Raw genomic sequence first — 18,678 nt, forward strand, 5'->3', positions numbered from 1 at the left:
TGGATTCCCTGCCTTGATCACCAACATTTCTTGGGTCTGAGAGAAGAAGGGAGTGGGTAGAGAGGAGGAGGAGGAGGAGGAGGAGGAGGAGGAGGAGGAGGAGGAGGAGAAGACGACAGCTAATGAAAACATTTAAGGACTGCTTCATTCCTGAGAGGCACAAAAATGAGCAGCATTTCCCTATAATAGGGAAGGAAATGATTTGGGAGAATAAAGCAGGCAGGGTGAACCCTTTTCCAGCTGGCTAATTTATCAGTGTCTCCTTTGCTTATTTTAGGGGGGGGGGATGCTCAGAACAGTTTGTTTTGTCTGTCCTAGTTGCCAAAGAGGTAGCCAGGGTTATAAAATCACCAGTTCTCTCCCACTTCTGGCTCAGAATTGCTGCATTATCAAAAGCCACATACTTGGTTTCATACGTAAAGGAGGGAACTCGATGTTTATGCGGGGTAGGGGGGCACTGGGTCTCATCTGGACCCCTGGGGAGCCACTGCTGGTTAGTAGTGCTAAATAGGATGGCTGCATTCTTGGGAGTTACGGGGATCTCAGCAGAGTCTATAGTTTTCATTGGCCACTGTACACTGTTGTTTTCCCAGAGCAAGGCTAAAGGGCTAGTGAGATAAGCTTGCCACTGGCCTGCCCAAGCAGAAACCCAGGCAAAGGGGTCTTTAGCCCTCTCCCCTCCAGTGGGAAAAGAAACTGATTTTGGCCACAACTTTTCTCATAGGAACACAGGATAAGTAAAGGAGGGACCCATGATAGAGGTGTATAAAATTAGATACGAGGTGGGGAAAGTGAACAGTTTTTCTTCCTCTCTAATAATACTAGAGCCCAGCAGAGTCATCTGAGGAAGAAGAATATTCAGGACAACATGAAGTACCGCCAACTTGGATGGCTTTATTAAAGTGATTACACAAATACCTGGCGGATGGGGCTATCAAAGGCTAGTCAAAAAGGCCTTATGCTTCCTCCAGAGCAGGAGGCGGAATACCCGTGAATACCAGCTGCTTGGAATCGCAAGTGAGGAGTCTGCTGTTACACTCAGGCTTGCAGGCTTTCCAGAATCATCTGTTTGGCCACAGTGTAAGAGAGGATGGATGACGGACAGCTAGGCCTTTGGATGGGTCCCAAAGGATATTGCTACAATTTTAGAGGGGTCAGTGTGTATGATACCCATGGGCCCCTTCCAAACCTGTGATCCTGTATAGGTGAGGCTAGAATCTATAAGAGGAAAACAGCCCAACCCGATTCATTGTTAAGGCAATGATTGAGTGCTGCCATTTATATTAGAAAGAGGTTGTTCTGTTGTCATAGAGACAAATGGGGGCAAGCTCCATCACCTAGCTGGAAGTGACATCCCCTTGTAAGGTAGAAGAACAAGAGACAAGAGGTTGTGTTGTTTGGCTGTGCTGTAAGCTGGAGATGCAGAGGCATGCCTTGCTCTGTGCTGGACCCAAAGCTGTGACTTGGGGCTACCTTGGGACCCTAATGGGGAAGCAAGATCTGTTTGGGAGTTAATGATGTGCCCCTCCATCCTATGCTCAGGTTGTAGATACATGCAAATAAAACCATACATCCTAATGACACCAGTCTCTGTTGACCTTCATGCCAAGAAACCAAACCCTGGGTAAGCACAGGCACCCCTAGTCTCTCACTGCTCCGTTTGGAGTCCGAGAAGCAAGTATCATCATCTGCAAGGAACTCAAGGAACTTTTAAACTATGGCACTGTGCCCCCTTGTGCATGTTAGTGATGTGGCGTGCATGGCAGAAGAAAACCCGAACTGGCAGTAAAGAACTCAAGGAGCAGCCCTGCTGGATGAGACAAAAGGCCCCATGGAGCCCCACAACCCATTTCCTGCAGGGGCCACCAAGATATCTCAATAAAACCCACCAGCCAGGCATGAACGGAAGAGCCTTCCCGTTTGCCCGTAGCACCAGTTATTTCAGGTGTAGACTGCTCCTGAACATGGAAGACCCATTCCAGGCTGCAGAGACCTTACAGTCACAAAACACCAGGCTGCATCTAACTGTCCTGAAGCAGCAGATCTCCCCCCAGCCCAAGCCTGTTTCATGACTGTTACCACTTACTTGTTCCCAAGCGCAGGTTGAGCCAGGTGCGAGGTGGGGAGCCATACTTGGTCAGGACCGAGTTCATCCCCTTGCCTCTCGCGGAGCCAGAGTCCCAGGGGGAGCAGTGGATGGGTGGGTGGGCAGACAGCAGTCCAGAGAGCAGAAGCAGTCACAGCACCACAAAGCGAAGAGATCAAAACAGAAAGGGGCTCAGCGCTGCTCTGCACCCTTCAGGAAGGGAGTGAGAAAGCCCTGGTGCTCGGCAGCCAGACTCCCACCGCTCAAGCTTTTCCACTCAGACGGCGAGAGCAAAGTATGCGCCTCTTGGCCTCCTCCACGTTTCTTTCTTTCCAGAGCCGAGAGCCTCCCTTGGGCGTTGTATATTTTACCACCGGCTTCCTAGGGTTGTCCGTTTCATGTGCCTTCGCCGTCTGGATTCCCGCTTCTGGGCCTTCCCCCTTCCTGGCAGGCGGCCACACACCTCCACCCCCACCGAAAACTAACTCGGCAACCAAGCCGTCTCTCCAGCCTTGGTGCCCACCAGGTGGGGGGGGGGAGAACTTCCAAAGTGTTATTCCACGGCTCAGTTTTGCTACTCCTCCGAGCCTGCCCGGTTTATTTTATTGCACTGGATTTAGCTCTCACTCTCTTACCCACAACCCACCATGCAAACAAATCAGCCAGCGAAGCAAAGTCCCTTAGAAAAGCTCAAGGCACAGGCCACTGAGCATCAGGCAGGCAGGACCGGTTGCTACAGCAACCAGCTACTCAGAACCAACTAAGGGAAGCACCACCGCACCCCTGATTTCATCTCCCCCACCCCACCCCGGTGCCCGATTATTTCAGATTCAAAGGCTTGTGCAGCTCGTTCCACAGGCAGAGGGGTGCCTGCCTTTTGCCTATGGACATCTGTGCTTTTCTGTCTCTGATAAGATACATTTAAAACTTTGGCTGCCTCAGACCCTGGTATTTCATATGTGATTTCCAATCCCCTCCCCACCCGTCTAAAGCACTGCACAGATGGCGTCCATATTTACCCTAGCCACTGTTCAGGGTAGATTGTCAGCCAAAGCTTTTCCTGTGCAGCCAGACTTGGCCATATGGGGAGAATTAAGAACACATTAAGCTAACACTTTAACTCTTTCGGCTGCCAACGGCGTGACGTATGCGGGCCTCAGCCAATGAGAACGCCCCGGGTTGCGAACCCCAACACAAAGCCCTCCCATTTCAAGAAAACAAAAACTGGTAAAGTTCATCTTTTCCCCGTAGGTTGCTCTCACACAAAAAGGAATAGTTAAATGGGGATGAAGGAATGGATTTCCTGTGGTCTCTCTGAATTACTTAAAAGTGGCTTTAAGGTAGCTGTTTTAGACTTGAATAGTAAATTCTCCCACCCCAAGGGAGATCTGAGCTGGGACGATTTGTAAATAGAATACATCAGATGCTGTTTCACATAGTACGTATTGAACAGGAAAAGCAGCAATTCCAGGACCCTCCGTTACCAATCTTAAGGCAGTACAAAATAATTTCTATCGTCAGAACTTCAAATGGGAGACAGCAGCAGAAAACGGCTGGATTGCAATTCGTCAAGAGGTCCTAGGCTATCAACTTGTGAACCAAATCAGGATGAAGGGTTGGAGCCATACTGCCAAGTAGACCTATTGGAATTAATCAATATGGCTAACCTTATGGCTGCTGATTTCAATGGGTTTACTCCAACTAGAATTTAGCTGGATACAACCCAAAAGGGTGTTTGTTTTTATCACTACACTACATGTGTCAATTAGCTTATCAATCACCAGGGTTTCTCTGCTGTCACCAGAGATGAAGGGAAAATTGCACTTTAATGAGAAACTGCTTAATTTGCACCACGAAAGATGCACTTCTCAAATTTTTCAGTTTGCAGTTTTCCAAACAATATGAACAAAAATGCATATATCTTAGGGGGAAATGTGTGTTTTAAAAAGCATATACTAGTGAAAATAAAATTCACAAATGATATCAGGGAAACAGCTTGCAAAAGTGTGCATTTAGTCAAAACCGCAAATGAAAATGAATTTCCTAGAAGAAATCTGCACTAAAATGCTGATGAATTTTCAGGAGGATCTTTAAAAATAATAAAAAACAACTGCTGAAGAAATGTGGAGAAGTAAATTTAACAATGGGTGTGTGTGAGAGAAACTTTCAACAGAAATTGACGTTTATGCCCATCATCAATGTAATTTGCTTTTATCACTGACTTGTTTCACATTTCGTTCCTCTCTGACTTCACTTCCTTCCATTCCCCCACCTGCCCATATGCTACACATATGCCTTTCAATTTAGGCATCTGATGAAGCACACCCTGTTGCATGAAAGCTTGAGCCATGATAGATCAGTGCTCAAAACCAAAGATCAGTGCTAGAAACCATTGTTCTAGGCGCATTTTGTGACAGGGAATTTCATTAGTGCAAGTAGTTTCTGAGTTCTGGGTGCAGTATTGTACCTAAGATTTCAGATTAAAACAGCAGAGCGGAGGGAAAGGAGGAGCTCTTTCTACCTCTCCATTTCTAGCTACTCTCTGAAGACTGGGGAAGAGTCCCTTTTAAGAAAATTAGGGAGGTGGGCAGTGGAAGGACTAGACCATATGAAAAATGAACATAATATTTTAGCTGCAGTTCATTCATTTTCAGCCTTGCATTCTTGTTATATAAAAAAAAGTGGGCCTAGACATTCTGTTGCTGCACCTGTAACCTAGGTTTAAGGTACCATTTAGCTCCTAGCTTTCATCTCTCTGTTTCGAACACTGTAATAGATTTATTGGTACCTAAGTTTCAACAAGACTCTTTGTTTCACATAATATGGGATCCAGAATCAGTGCTTTCCAGAGGGTTTGTTTTGAAGACTAGCAGATTTATTGTAACCTAAGCTTTCACGGAGTAGAGCCCATGTTATCAGAGGAATGAAGATGCTCTAGTCAAAAGTGGATGACAACATAAATTTAATAAATGCTGCTGCTGCTGTTGAGTCCTCTGCATCCTATTATCATTGGCTAATACAACATCTTAAAAACTGTAAGTTCCTCATCCCTATCCAAAAGGTATACAGTGGTACCTCAGGTTAAGAACTTAATTTGTTCCGGAGGTCTGTTCTTAACCTGAAACTGTTCTTAACCTGACACCATTTTAGCTAATGGGGCCTCCCGCTGCCACTGCGCTGCCACCGCATGATTTCTGTTCTCATCCTGAAGCAAAGTTCTTAACCTGAGGTAATACTTCTGGGTTACCAGAGTCTTTAACCTGAAGCGTCTGTAACCCGAGGTACCACTGTAGATGACTGCATCCAGCTGTGCACTGATGCCTGTTCACACAAAGGCCAACTTCTTGATCAAAATCTAGGATTTCAAAACTGCAAGTTCAAGAACCAGAGGACTTTAGATAAGTCGATCAGGCAGCTTGAGCAACATGATCTCAACCACATTTTGTCTGCAGCTAGCTCCTTAAAACCATTAGATTAGAAAAATCAAAGTAGCTTGTGTGAGGCATAGTTCCCTGGCCCAAAGGATGAGCACTGAAATGAGACTGAATTGCTAGATCTTAAGAGAAAAAACAGAGACTACGATGGACTACAAGTCTCAATGGCTCCAGCCAGCATGGCAGTGCTGGCTGGGGCTGATGGGAATTGTAGTCCAAAACAACCAAAGGAGCCCAGGTAGGCAAAGGATGTTACACAGCCTGAGAAAAACCAAGCCAACTCAGCAGTATATCCCTTTCCTGCAGTGCAGCTTTGGATCAAAAGGGTCTCTGGCCTGGGCCAAGCATTGTTTCAATGAAAATAGCTTGGCTCCCTTGAATCTTCTCCAAATACAATAAGGGACTCAAAAGCAGCAGCAGAAGCAGCAGCAGCAGCTACAGCATCTTCAGGAAGCCAGGTGGCCTGTGCCAAGAGTCCTCTCAGCAGGGAGCTGTTTGGTAAAAGGCTGTTAAGGCTGCACCCAGAACATTCAAGCTCACTGCACTGCAAGAGCGATTGGAGCTCCCTCTGCAGGCAGCAACTGCAGCCTGGTCATTTCTTGTTTGAAACCAGATATTCACCACCACCACCACATCTTTGGTAGCCTAAACCAAATTTCACAGAAAAGAGAGGAAAAGTAAATACCAAATTGCTGCAGACTCTTGAAAACTGAAACACATGCCAGCACATGACAACAAGAGTGGTGGAACAGCAAAGAAGCATCATTTCACCCACACTCAGAAGGGCCACTGTTTGGTGAATCCTGCACCAAGGACCTCAAAGAATGTGGCATAAAGGCAGTTTATATCAAAAGTTTAATTTTTCAGGACGCAAAGAAAACACACAAATGAATAAAACATGACAGTGGATCAGCATGACACTCTCAGCCGTGGAAATTGTAACTGGTCTCCTGTGGAAGGTCCCCTGAGAACATGCCATGTCTCCTGAGCTGATCAGTTCCTGCAGAGGAGGATTTAGATTGGAGCTCATGGCTGCATATGTTCTCTCCTCTTAAGATGCTTTTTCAATTTCAATTTCCCAGCACCTGAAATGTCATAGTTATACTCCGACGTGACATAGGGTATCTCCCCTTCAATCCCCACCTGACAAAGAAAAGACAGTGTTATAGGACACCTTGTGTCTGACACACACACACACACACACACACACACACACACACACACACGTGGCAAATGCCAGCAAGAAACTCATTGGGTTTAAAAAACAAAACAAAACACCAAACATATCTATCAGACTCTAAGGCTATAAGGCCAATAGGACACTAGGAGCAGAGTGAGCATTACCCAGTAAGAATTTGTGAACCGTGGAAAGAAATGGGGGCAGGGTGAGAAATTGCTTTCTCCCTCTGAATATTAAAACTCAGATTCTCCAATAGCTCTGGCTGGCAGTAGGTTCAGGATAAATAGAAGGAAGACTCCTTACTTGGTTTAGGAAGATGCAATTAGGAATAGGGATACTTCCAATCAGTAAGCAATTCACAAATCGCAAGTTCTGTGGCGCTACTGGTGTCAGAATGTGGTACAGCTTCTTGTCTGTGTCCACCCCTCGGACGATTCCTGTAGAAAGGGGCAGATGAAGAACAAGCCTTGAGTATTCCAGAACCACTTAGCAAGCTGGCACAACTAAGGTTACCTCTGGATGTTTTAGCAACATTCTGCAAATATCTAGACACCTACATCTGTGCTAAAGAGAAATCATCACTTGGTTTTTAATCACAATATTTTAGTTCATATTTATCTGCTGCTGCTTTGGTTTTTCTTTTCTTTTTTTTACCGGTGTTTATTTTAATTACATACTGTAATATATATTTTTTTAATCCAAATAGCACAAATTGCCCTCAGAAAGGTCAAGATATAATTTCACTGGAATAAATATTTGGAGCACTTTGGGGGCAGAGCACATGAGCCAGATAGTGGTAGCCAACCCACAGAGCTTAGCAAGAGGGGACGCTGCTTCTTACAAGCAAAAGGGAGGGGGATTTGTCTGTGTAGTCCTGCATCACCTGCCCTGGCTAGACAAGGTCCTCCCTCTCAAGGGGAAGGGTAAGCTGGGTGGGAAGTATACATTTTGGCTATCTACCAAGGTCAGCCGAAGTTCGTGGATTGCTGCCCCTTTTGATTCTGAACAGTTCCCAGTGGAAAGGGTAAGCACTCCCACTATCATGGACTGTTTTCATTTTAGAAAAGACTAAAGATTTAAAAAGACAGGAAGAGAGGGGTGCTACAAATGCAAGACACTTACCAAAGCCCAGGCAGTTGCAGATGGGTGTGTGTGTCAACAAGACCGGCCCATCTGCGTTACACGGCACCTGATCTGGCACTTGGCAGAGGCCAACCCAGCTGGCATTGACAGAATACAAGATGTGGGCAGGAGCAACCTCTGTGTGTATGACTCTGAGGGCGACGGCATTGAAAGGCACCTGGGAAACAAAAAGCAAGAGCGTAAACTCAACCAGCAATTTGCTTTGTTTCAGTTATACAAATTCATGTGGGCTGCATCTGCTAATGACCGCTTGGCATCACCAGCCAGAAATGGAATTTCTGTTTATTTTTACAGAAGAATACCTCTGGATGCCAAATCCTGGGGACAATCTACTGGGAATACTTGAGGGAGGAGGGGGCAGAGCTCTGCGACAAAGCATATACTCTGCACATGCAAGATACTTCACATCTTCAAAGTTCAAAAGGGTGTCAGGAAGCCAGGCTGGGGAAAGACTTCTGCTTGAGACCTTGGAGAGCTGCTGCCTGCCAGAGAAAACAATGCCAGGCCGGATGGACTGAAAGCAGCCTGGGCTGAAAGAGCAGGACAGAGAGAATCCTCCGAAGTTCTTTAGGGTAACAATTCCCAAGTGGTAACTGCATCTTGGCTGCTTACACAAAGCCTCTGTAACGACAATACTAACATAAAGCTCTGCTGCGTAGGCACATTTACCTGATAGGGTATCAGGCTGTGTAAAGGAAACACAGATTCCACGTCTGGGGGCTGCAGCTGGCCCAAGTACGCCAAGATTGCCATGTCTCGTAGGACACTGCTGTGGGTGCGTCTAGAGGAGCAAAATGAGAACTAGATCAGAAATTGGTTGGGAAGCACACTCTCTGGCCAGCCTTATGAGAGGGAAGGAGGGGAGGGACATGGGACTGAAGGTGAGATGCAGAATAGAAAAGAGAAGTGGCCACAGAAATGGGGTTGGGAAGGTGAAAAGTGGGTTTAGTAGGTGCATGGGATGGGAAGGGGAAGCTCCAGGAAGTTAATATGGTGGGGGTTGACAAGCAGAGCAAGAAGGGAAGCAGAGCCCCCCTCCTGCTAGTGTCTCTCTCATACACAAACAGTACTTAAAATGCCACAATACTCTTTTGCTGTTATTGCAAGTACACTATTAGGCAACAGTTTGCTAGTGACCTGCTTGTAATATACATTACAAGACAGACAGGAAGGGATGCAGAAAGAGTGGGTCAAGGACTCCCAAAGGCAAGCAGAGGCGCCAGCAAAGTGAGGCTAGCTAGTCATGGAAAGGCCTTAAGGTATCACTTTACCCTGTCCTGCTCTCCACCTCACCCACCTGTCCCCACATGCCATTGCGTGGCACTTACCCAGTGCCAGCGTTCCCTGCTCCTGGGAACTTTGGCTGGACACACAGCAACTGATGGCCAGGATGTGGAGGGTGGAAGCCTGCTTGGGCCAAGCCCTGCTGCCCTGAGTCCTCCATTCCGTTCAGGCTCTTGCGCCGGAAGAGTGTTTTGCCTCTTGTGTGCAGGCCAGCAGTGCAATGGATATACTCTGGGGATAGCTGAGGCATGTCCCTGAAGTCTTCCACACTGATCTGAACGATGTGACTAGGCGCCAGCAGCCGAATTATGTCAATCAAAAGGAACAATCCGGCACCTTTGAACCAGGGGACAAAACAAGAGCATGTCTGAATAGTGCAGGAATGTGGGGATTCAACGAAAAGGATGGAACACATGTTATAGGGTGCAAAGTGAAGCTGCTGCATCAAGCGAGAGCACATCATTGCAGGCCTCTGTAGCTGCTGAGCCAGAGGGAGAAAGAGAAAAAGGTTTTGCAGGGCACCCAAGTCCACCTGATTCAAACACTTCTGCAATTTCAGCAGGCTTTGCCTCCATGGTCACAATTTTTATGGCCATTAAAAGAGAGAAACTTGGGTCCTTCTTAAAGGAATGTACACACATCCTGCACTCTCATAGCTCAAGGCATGAGTTCCCTGCATAGCTCCTTCTTCCTAACTTTCAGTACCTTGTGTCTTCCACCTGCCATTCCTCACCTTTGAAACATATCTGATGTTCTAATGAAATCTGACGCTTAGAACCAGAATTACATGAATATACTTGGCCAGGGCCAACCTCATATTCCCTCTCTGCCAGTCAGTTTCAGTACTGCAATTCCAAACAAGCACAGAAAATGCTGACTTTGCAAACAAAAACAGAAATACCGAACTGAGCATAGATTCCAGAAGAGAAGCGATATTGTATTAAAGCAACTGAAGACTTTGCTTCCCCACCCCCCGCTGTGCACTTTGCTGAGATCTTTACGGAAGGGCAGGTGCCAGCTTCCCTTCAAGCACAGTTCTAGCCTTACTGGGTTGTCAGTGCTGCCTCTGCAGCCATGTTCCAAATCTGGTGAAGTCCCCAGAGCCAGAAGCTGGGGGTTTGGGAGGCACACAGAGTCAAGGGTTCTATGCAGAGTAGACACATTGAAATTAATGGATCAAAGTTAGCCATGTCCGCTAATTTCAATGGGTCTACTATAAATAGCAATAACATTGGCTACCAGTACCCTGCACAGCTTAGGGTTCTAGAAGCAGAATAAGCAAGAGATATGTCAACTGAGAAGGCCAGGTAAGAAAGAGTTTGAGAGATGGGCCTCAGTGACAGTCCCCACATCCCCACCTTCCTCACCTTGGGCCAACATAGGATCTCAAACTTGCGCCCAGTTGACCCCATGGCAGAAAAAGTCACAAGCTCCCCAATGCCTTACCTTTCACCCATCCCATGGTGTTGATGACCAGAGGAACGTCTCTCTCATAGGCACTGAACACATATTTCAGCGTGTCAATGTATCTTTCAGTGTCCTGCTCACAACTGGTTGCCCCAAAGTAAACCATTTTTCGCGGTGTACGCTGGTGAGTGAACGGTGGACCTAAAAGGGGAGAAGAAATTGACAGAACTGCACATATTCAAAAGAGCTGCAACAGCACTTTATCCACCCAACGGGGTGGTGGGGGTGCAGAAAGCAATTGACCTTTCTCCCTAGACTCAACCTCTAACGGGAAAGCAGGTCATTGCTCCAGTTTGGTTTTGATCCCTTTGGAAAGGCTGGTGCTCCAAGAAGAGCTCCACTCACACCAGAAAGTAAATTCTGTGTGGGGCTTCCCTTGTGCTTGATCCAAAAACTGCTGTTAGCACAGAATGCTGCAGCATGGTTTCTGATGGGAGTGAGACCCTGTCAGCATAAAACAGCATGTAACAAATCAGAGATCTGCCTTGGCTGACAATCTGCTCCAGGGCCAAATTCAAGGAATTATTATTATTATTATTACAAAGTCCTGAAGACTGGGACCAGTTTACTTGCAGCATCAGTTTATCCCACATATATGCCCAGTTGGCCACTTCAATCTGCAGATCTGACACTGTTACAAGTGCCAAATAATGCTCATTCTGCACTTGTAAGAAACTAATCTTCTGGCAGCACCTACACTCTGGAACCCCCTGCCTATTGACATCAGGCAGGCACCTTCACTGCACTCTTTTTGGCACCTGCTAAAAATTTTTTTGGTTAGGCCAGCCTACTCAGGTACATAGTAGGTTGACATGCATTTTATTTACTTTTAGCTACTGTTGATTTTAATCATCACTGATATAATTTACAATACTTGTCTTCAATGATAACCTTAATATTTTGTTTTATAGTTCTGTAAGCCGCTTAGAGGTTTTCTTACAGTCATTTATTGTTAAATAAATAAAACAAATAAAGCCACTCAGAAGAGGCGTCCAGACATTTCACAACACTCTGAAAATGCCTCCAAAGCACATACCCAGAAGCGGCTCTGTTACGTTAATTAGGGAAACGCACCCAGGAGGCGTGAACTCTGGTTGCCCCAAATCACAATCCAAGAATTCAATGCAGGGAAGGCTACAATTAAGAAGAGGAAAATGATATAAATGTTAACAGAATGCCTTTGACTGCCATCACTGGAAAACCCAGCCTAAAGCTAAAGCAAAAATTTGAATATTCTGATCAGCAGCCCCCCACCCACCTGCTCTTGTCAGCAACCAGGATGGTTATAAGAACATCAGAAGAGCTGAGCTGGATCAGAATGGCCCATCTAATCCTGCATCCTTCTCTCACTGTGGCCAGCCAGATGCCTGTGGCAAACCAGAATGCAGGACCAAGGGAGGGTATTCTCCCCTCCTGTGGTTTCCAGAAGCTGGTATTAAGAAGCATTGCAAAATCTAAGAGATACATGCTTATAAGTGCTAGGCCTTCGAAACTGGAAGCCTAGAGACTGCTTTGGCAAAAGGAACAAAGGCAGGCTAGCCAGACAAGGATCAGAGAGCTGACAGCCCACGGTGGGGAGGAGATAAAACAGCATCCGCCACCCCTGACCCAAGGAAAATAGGAAACGAGTTGGGAGAAACAAGCTCTCTCATTGCAAACAGCCACAGCAGCCTTCACCAGAGAACTCACCTGTTGAGCAAAATATTAATCAGGTATCTGTTAAAAGTTGACTTGCCAACACTTTTGGGGCCACAAACCAAGACTATAGGGCAGCCTTCATCCTCATCTGAAACACAAACACAGTATCTGAACATAATTGCCCCAGTAAAGTTACAATCTGAAATGATTATTCGAGAATAAGAACTTACACACACAACTGGCACAGCTACATGAAATCTCACAGGAGGTTAACATGACCAACATCTTTTTTCAATAAAAAAGACCAAGCAGAAACAGATTCTCCCTCCAAGCTTAGAATCAGAGAATACAGCTTGGCCCAGTTCTTTCTCTGTGGACAAAGGATGGCCCCATTGGCTTCATTTTTATTTAACAAGTCTTCAGATACAAGCACTGCTCCATTTAGGTTACAGCTGCACTTCACCCTTGCTCACGTTAGCTTTAAGCTACTCACCTTGGCACGCTTGGATTAACTCTTCAACTGCTGACAATGTGCTTTCCGACATCAGCAGGCCACTCCTGGGGTCTTGCTTCCCAGCACCAACAGAAGCGAGCACTGTATCCTCTGGAGTGAAACTGGGAGCCTTCTGTCTCTAGGAATGAGAAGGCATTTGTCTGAAGGTGGTTTTAGCCATTAAAAAAGGGGGGCAGGCTAGACTGTATGTCTATTAGCAGGTATTAAGAACCCCCAACTTCAGAGACAGCATCCCTCTGAATACTAACAGCTAGGGAATAGCAGGTTCAATGGGCATTTGGCTTCGTAACTAGTTTGTGGGCTTCACAGAAGCATCTGAGAGGCTCCTGTGGAGAGCAGGATGCTGGATCAGATGGACTTTTGGATGAATCCAGCAGGGCTCTTAATGTTCACTGCAAATTGGCCTTAGCTAGCAAGTATTTGGCTAACTTACAAACACCCAAAAAGCAGATATATCCATTGGAGTTCAGGCCTAAGTGTAGGATAAATTAAAAGGCCCCAAATCCAGGAAACGTTAACACAAAGGAAGCCTTGATTGCCCAGCAGAGTAGCTTCATCCCCACAAGAGGCCTAAAAGGATATCCAGGTCCCAGGACCAATGCAGCTCAATTGAAATCCATGTAATTAACCCAAACAGAAATTTGATATAGGCCACATAGTGAGCATTTTTCATTAGCGGGTATCTTCAGACTTCAGGTGTGAATGCTCAAACTGTAAAGAAGGGCATGTTCTCGCATGCATCACACCCTCACCAAGTCCTTGACCTTCCCTTGTATAATCTTGTTTTATCAGGGTCTCCCATCACACAGAGGGTTCTACTCAAATTCAAAAGGATTAAGTAGAGGCCCTGCTTATGGGACTGAACACATGACGCCAGGTCTTGCAGTGTATCCTGGCCATCCTGAATCAGTTCTGCGAAAACTCAGAGGACAGAAGAAACTCACCTTTGCTTTGAATATGTGGGAGAAATTTGAGTAGCTGTGAATGAACCTAGTCGCTGGAGTATCCAGACGCTCCAACAAAATCATGGAACACTGAGGAATGAAGTCTTTCATCAGTTTGCATCTTGCATCTGGAAAGACAAAGGATGAAACCACAAATGAGACAGTAAGCCTCCTGCTTGGCCCTCATAATGCTTCAAGGCCATTGTGATAAGGACAGAAAACCATAATAATTGCAGTGGTTCTGAAGGGCTTCCAGTGGAGCCTGCCTCAGTCTTGGAAGTCTTCACATTTGCACGAGCTTTTTCTACAGAGCACAGGGAAACAAAGCATACACACAAAGAGCTATTCTCACAATAAGGCAGCTACCCAACTGTGGCTTACTCAATCTTGTTCTCTATTCCTACTATTCAACAGGTTCGGACATTAGCAGCCTGGGTTTGGCTTTTATTGGCAACAGGCCCCAAGCTCTGGAACCTTCTTCTAGAAGAAGTTAGGGAAGCACGAACACAGCTGGTTTTTTTGTGTTCAGTTTTGTTTTTGAGAAGTCTGCAAATTCTGCATGATTTCAATGAGGACTTAAATTTTCTGTGGCTGCTTTGTCTTAAATGTGTATTTATCGTGATTTATAAACGGCTGGTTTTTGTGTACATGATGCATTTCTTTTAGTGTAAAATACTAAACACAGCTTGTGAAAAAGCAATATAAAATATTTCAGGAAACAACAAAACCACCCTATGAACAGCGTTAGGCTGAAAGGGAGAGCTGCTGGATGTGAATTTTTATTATTTTATTTATTTGTATCCAGGCTTTTCCGCTAACCAGACTGCAACAAAGAACAGCAAAATGACCGGTCTGTGGCAAAGGGCCACAGGTCAAAATCATGACCATCAAAGATATCCATTCTGCACACAGAAACTCCAAAAGAATTTCAAGGGATGTGCATAAACACACACCAGACAGCCTGTCCACAAAAGCCTTTTTTAACAATCTGATCCCCGAGAGGCAGAGCTCTGTGTGAGCACAAAGCACATCATATTCTTCTTCAAACATCCAAGATCACCCTTCCACAGGAACAAGAAGTTCAGGGCCTACCCTCCATTCCAACTTACCTCGGGGCACAAGGTGTGCTCGGAGGATGGACTTTGCCTCTGCTTTCATTTCCTTCCCAGATTTTTCTGACTCCTTATAAGCCACTGCTTCAATGGTGAGAGCACAGTGGGAATAGGGGGAGAAGAGGTGATACGGGGGCTGATCTGGAACGATGTTGAACCCAAACACCCGTACAGAGCCATACAGGCACGTCAGGGAACACTTGCCAGTGAATGTCAGCGCCTGAAGGTAGAAAATAACTACTGTAAATAAGCAAACTAATATGTAAATGCAGCTGCCCCTTTTAACATTACCCAGAGAAGTTGTCCTAGACTGTTTTTAATATTACATTTTAATGGTGTAACCCACTCTGGGGTCTCAGAGTGAATTATATCATAATCATTTGCTAGATACTGGTCCTCCAAGTACTGCTGGACTTCCATCATTGGCCAGCTGATGGGAACAGCTAAAGGGCCACAGAGGATGTTCTAGGAACATTAGAAACTGCCTTATACCAAGTCAGATCATTGGTCCAGCTAGATTATTACTGTCTGCAATGACAAAGCTCTGCAAGGTTTCTGACAAGGAGTCTCGCTCAGCCCTATCTGGAGATGCCACCTGGGACTGAAGCCAGGATCTTCTCCACGAAAAGCAGATAATCTACCATTGAGCTACAATCCTTCTGCTAAAATCAGAGTTAGATTCTACAGTATTCCACATGGTTCTGAATATAGGCCTGACTGAAATATGAAGCAGACTTATAATGTCTCAGTCCATTAGTCCATCTAGCTCTAAATTATCTATTCTACACAATGACTTTTCAAGGCTTGAGATAGGAGCCCTTCTGCAGGCAAGACAGATACTCTACCACTACAGCCCTTCCATATCCACCTACCCACTTCCCACTGCCCCTTCTGTTACCTAGTCATACCCCCACAAAGGCACATCCTTCCTGTACAGTAAGCCCGCAATTTATGCACATTTAACGTGTGCACATGCAGATTTTTTTTATTAAAAAGATTAAAAGGGGGAAGAAGGGGGAAGGGTTCCAGGACAAATGACTTTGGCAATCCCACCCACCATGGCACCAAATGGGTTTTGATCAGAGGTGATTTGGGCTTTAGACGCAAACTCTGTGTATGTTGCAGGCCTATACCATACAGCTATTCCACCCAATGGAGAATCCATTGAGTTGGAGTCCATTCTCTGTATTTGCATAACCACGCCTCTTATGCTTCCTGGACACGCCCTTTCCCTGAGCGGCAGCACCTCAAACAGCTAGCCCAACCCCATAAACTGGAGTCGATGGGCAGTATTTTCATAAGCACGCCCCTTCTACTCTCAAGCCATGCCCTTCCCTTATTTGGCAACGCCTCCAACGGCGGGGGGGGGCTCACGCGCGTCCTGTATTTGCATAGCCACGCCCCCTCCGCGCTCACCTGTCCCTGAGACAGGAGCAGAAAGGCTCTGCCTTCCTTGGCCTCGACGGCCGTCAGCATCTCTCCCTCAGCCGAGGCTCCTTCGTCCGTTGGCGGCGGTTGCGATGGCCGCGCGGAGAGGAGGCCGCGGGCGAACTCGCGGGCGTAGCGCTGCAGGGCGTCGGGCCCCCCGCGGGCCTTCTTCTCCGGCGGAGCAGGCGGAGACTGCAGAGCCGCTTTTCGGCGCCGGCGCCGGCTCCTCTGCCGCCGGAGGAGGCTGGCCGGGTTCAAGCGGCGGTTCGCCATCCCCACACCTCGCCTCGGCGGCGGCCCGCGTCTCCAAAGCGACCGCTAGCGCGCATGCGCGTCCTTTCGCGAGCCGGAAAACGACGATAGAGACAGGAACGGGTAGAGCGGCTTCGTGTTTCGGAACGTCGTGACAACATATGGTTGCCTCGCAGTTATAAGGAGGAGCACCGGAAATTACAGGAGCCCATCATTTGGATTTTCGGCAATAGCCTTTTTTGTTTGAGGTTGGAATTGAAAGCTAGCTAGGCAAACCGTGGGAGACGTTGTAAGGTTTCCCCCCAGCTGTGTTTCGTTTTGTTTAAGTGTATTTCCCGCCTTTCCACAAACGGGCTCGAGGCGGCTAACAATTAAAACGCGATAGCGTAATAAAATACGTAATAAAAGCAGAACTCAATAAAATAAACGAAGGCAAGCTAAACAAATGGCCACATAGAATTGTAGAGTTGGGAGGGACACCCAAGGGTCATCTAGTCCAACCTCATTGCAATGTAATAATAATAATTTTTATTTATACCCCGCCCTCCCCAGCCAAGGCTGGGCTCAGGGCGGCTAACAAGCAATAATAAAAACAAGTTGAATAAATACAACTTAAAAACAAGATTAAAATACAACATTTAAATATTGAAACATTAAAATATTAAAATGCAGCCTCATCACAGGAGGAGAAAGGAAAAAGAAAAAAGAAAGTTGGATCCAAGAAATAATAATGGGATTACCCTTTGAATTCGCTACAAATTTTACAGAGAACAACCAGCTACCATCAAAGCACAGATCAGATCTGTAGTCAATGACTGAACTCTAACTAGTCCCAGACTGGTACTTTTTGGCACTGCCGATTGCCACTTTTTAGCACTGCCTCAATGTGGACCACGATTTATGTGGTGTCATGAGACTCAGAGTCTCTGTGATTGTTACACTTCAGTTTGAAGGGATTCCCTGCAAAAAACAGAGGATCCATAATTGGTGGTGCCCAGATTTATGCATGTTTTTGCACCACGATGACATCAAATAACAACATAAGGAGAGTCCTCCTGAATCAGGCCAATCAGTGGCCACTCCAAGGGCTTCAGCAAACAGAAAGCAAGTCCACTCAAGTGGAAGAGAATAATCTGTTGTATCCAACGAGAGTCCCACTCAAAGAAGAGCTGAGGTCCATTAATTTCAGTGGGTCTATCTACTTTGTGTAGAGCATGGCTGGATAGGGCCCAGTGTCAGGTGGGACAAGGGTTAAGCACACCTCTTCATTCATTCCCTGCTGAAACTTCCCTCCTTCCCAAATCTGTTTTTCCAGGGAAAGAAGGAAAGTGTGATGGGGTTTACACATGATGGAAATGGGCAGAGCAATGGAAATCATTGCACTCTCCCCAATACTGGGATTTCATCCAGCTGAGTTTTACTCAGAGCAGACCCACTGAAATCAATGCCACATCAATTTGTTCCAATGGCTCTATTTGGAGTATCACCAGCATTGGTAACAACCCACTGGTTTGGTTCATTTCTGCAAATATTTGTCCTGATTACAGTATAGAGTTTAAGAATTAAAGGAAAGGGCCATAACTCAGTGGCAGAGCATCTGCCTTGCATCCAGGAGATCCCAGGTTCACCATTAGCATCTCCAGGTGGTGCTGAGAATGAACCCTGCCTGAAACCCCAAAATGTTGCTGGAAGTCAATGTGGACAGTACTGAGGAAGATTAACCATTCACCTGTATTATGTGTTTAACAAAACATACCATTAGAAATTCTGCAAAGCAAAGTGTCATCATCAAAAATACCATCCCATGTTCTCCCCCACCATGGGGATCCCCATTTTCTCCTCTTTTAATAAAGATTCACTGTTTCTGCATATATTTTCTTTCCTTATTGGATTTTCCATGGATGCCATAATCTGAATTAAGTGGGGAAATAATACATGCTAGCATTTGGATGAGGATGTCATCATACAGACATGGAGCAGCATAGAGTCCAGCAATAGACCCGTGCATGGTAGAAGTGCTAATTATTTCCAAAAAGCCAGACATTGTAACAGCGTGGCAGCGAACATGTCAAAACATAGCTGCTTCCTCTTCTTTCATTCCAGTCTTTCAAAAGATTTCAATCTCATGTTATATTCCTTTTGGGTGCTTCGGGGTTTTTTTAGCAGCTGAGGACTAGAGACTTGCACAGGCCGCTA

The 18,678-nt window shown here is 46.0% G+C and overlaps 2 protein-coding genes across 4 annotated transcripts in view; both read right to left on the reverse strand.

Annotated features, from left to right (window-relative positions):
- Positions 1-2,706, reverse strand: part of PLEKHG5 (pleckstrin homology and RhoGEF domain containing G5) — a gene marked incomplete at its 3' end in the record, with an annotated part of 110,602 nt that extends 107,896 nt beyond the window's left edge. The window contains exon 1 of one of the 2 annotated variants that reach the window (XM_081201416.1): positions 2,087-2,705. In XM_081201416.1, the coding sequence (XP_081057542.1) occupies positions 2,087-2,153 (67 nt within the window). In that variant the 5' untranslated portion in view covers positions 2,154-2,705. Of the gene's footprint in view, positions 1-2,086 lie in introns of both variants that reach the window. The other variant, XM_081201417.1, reaches the window with a different exon arrangement.
- Positions 2,707-6,357: 3,651 nt separating this feature from the next.
- On the reverse strand, positions 6,358-16,968 carry NOL9 (nucleolar protein 9). 2 transcript variants are annotated; one of them, XM_081199987.1, is made up of 12 exons: positions 16,219-16,968; positions 14,800-15,022; positions 13,691-13,818; positions 12,726-12,858; positions 12,284-12,380; positions 11,631-11,728; positions 10,574-10,735; positions 9,172-9,463; positions 8,513-8,624; positions 7,823-8,000; positions 7,004-7,137; positions 6,358-6,663 (listed from the first exon to the last, which is right to left on the reverse strand). In XM_081199987.1, the coding sequence occupies exons 1-12, from the start codon at positions 16,501-16,503 to the stop codon at positions 6,547-6,549; spliced, it is 1,959 nt and encodes a 652-aa protein (XP_081056113.1). In that variant the 5' UTR covers positions 16,504-16,968; the 3' UTR covers positions 6,358-6,546. The 2 variants fall into 2 exon arrangements, with proteins under 2 accessions (XP_081056113.1, XP_081056112.1); XM_081199986.1 differs by having other exon boundaries at positions 12,726-12,864; positions 16,219-16,964.
- Between the last annotated feature and the right edge of the window lie 1,710 nt (positions 16,969-18,678).

Source organism: Podarcis bocagei (assembly GCF_964188305.1).
Source record: "Podarcis bocagei genome assembly, chromosome: 7".
NCBI classification, from domain to species: domain Eukaryota; kingdom Metazoa; phylum Chordata; class Lepidosauria; order Squamata; family Lacertidae; genus Podarcis; species Podarcis bocagei.

Coding starts and splice junctions, on each gene's coding strand:
- NOL9 (XM_081199986.1), bottom strand. CDS start 16,503: ATGGCGAACCGCCGCTTGAACCCGGCCAGCCTCCTCCGGCGGCAGAGG. Junction 8,001..8,512: donor ACAGCCTGATACCCTATCAG/GTAAATGTGCCT, acceptor TTTGTTTCCCAG/GTGCCTTTCAATGCCGTCGC. Junction 7,138..7,822: donor CTGCAACTGCCTGGGCTTTG/GTAAGTGTCTTG, acceptor CCCTTTCTACAG/GAATCGTCCGAGGGGTGGAC.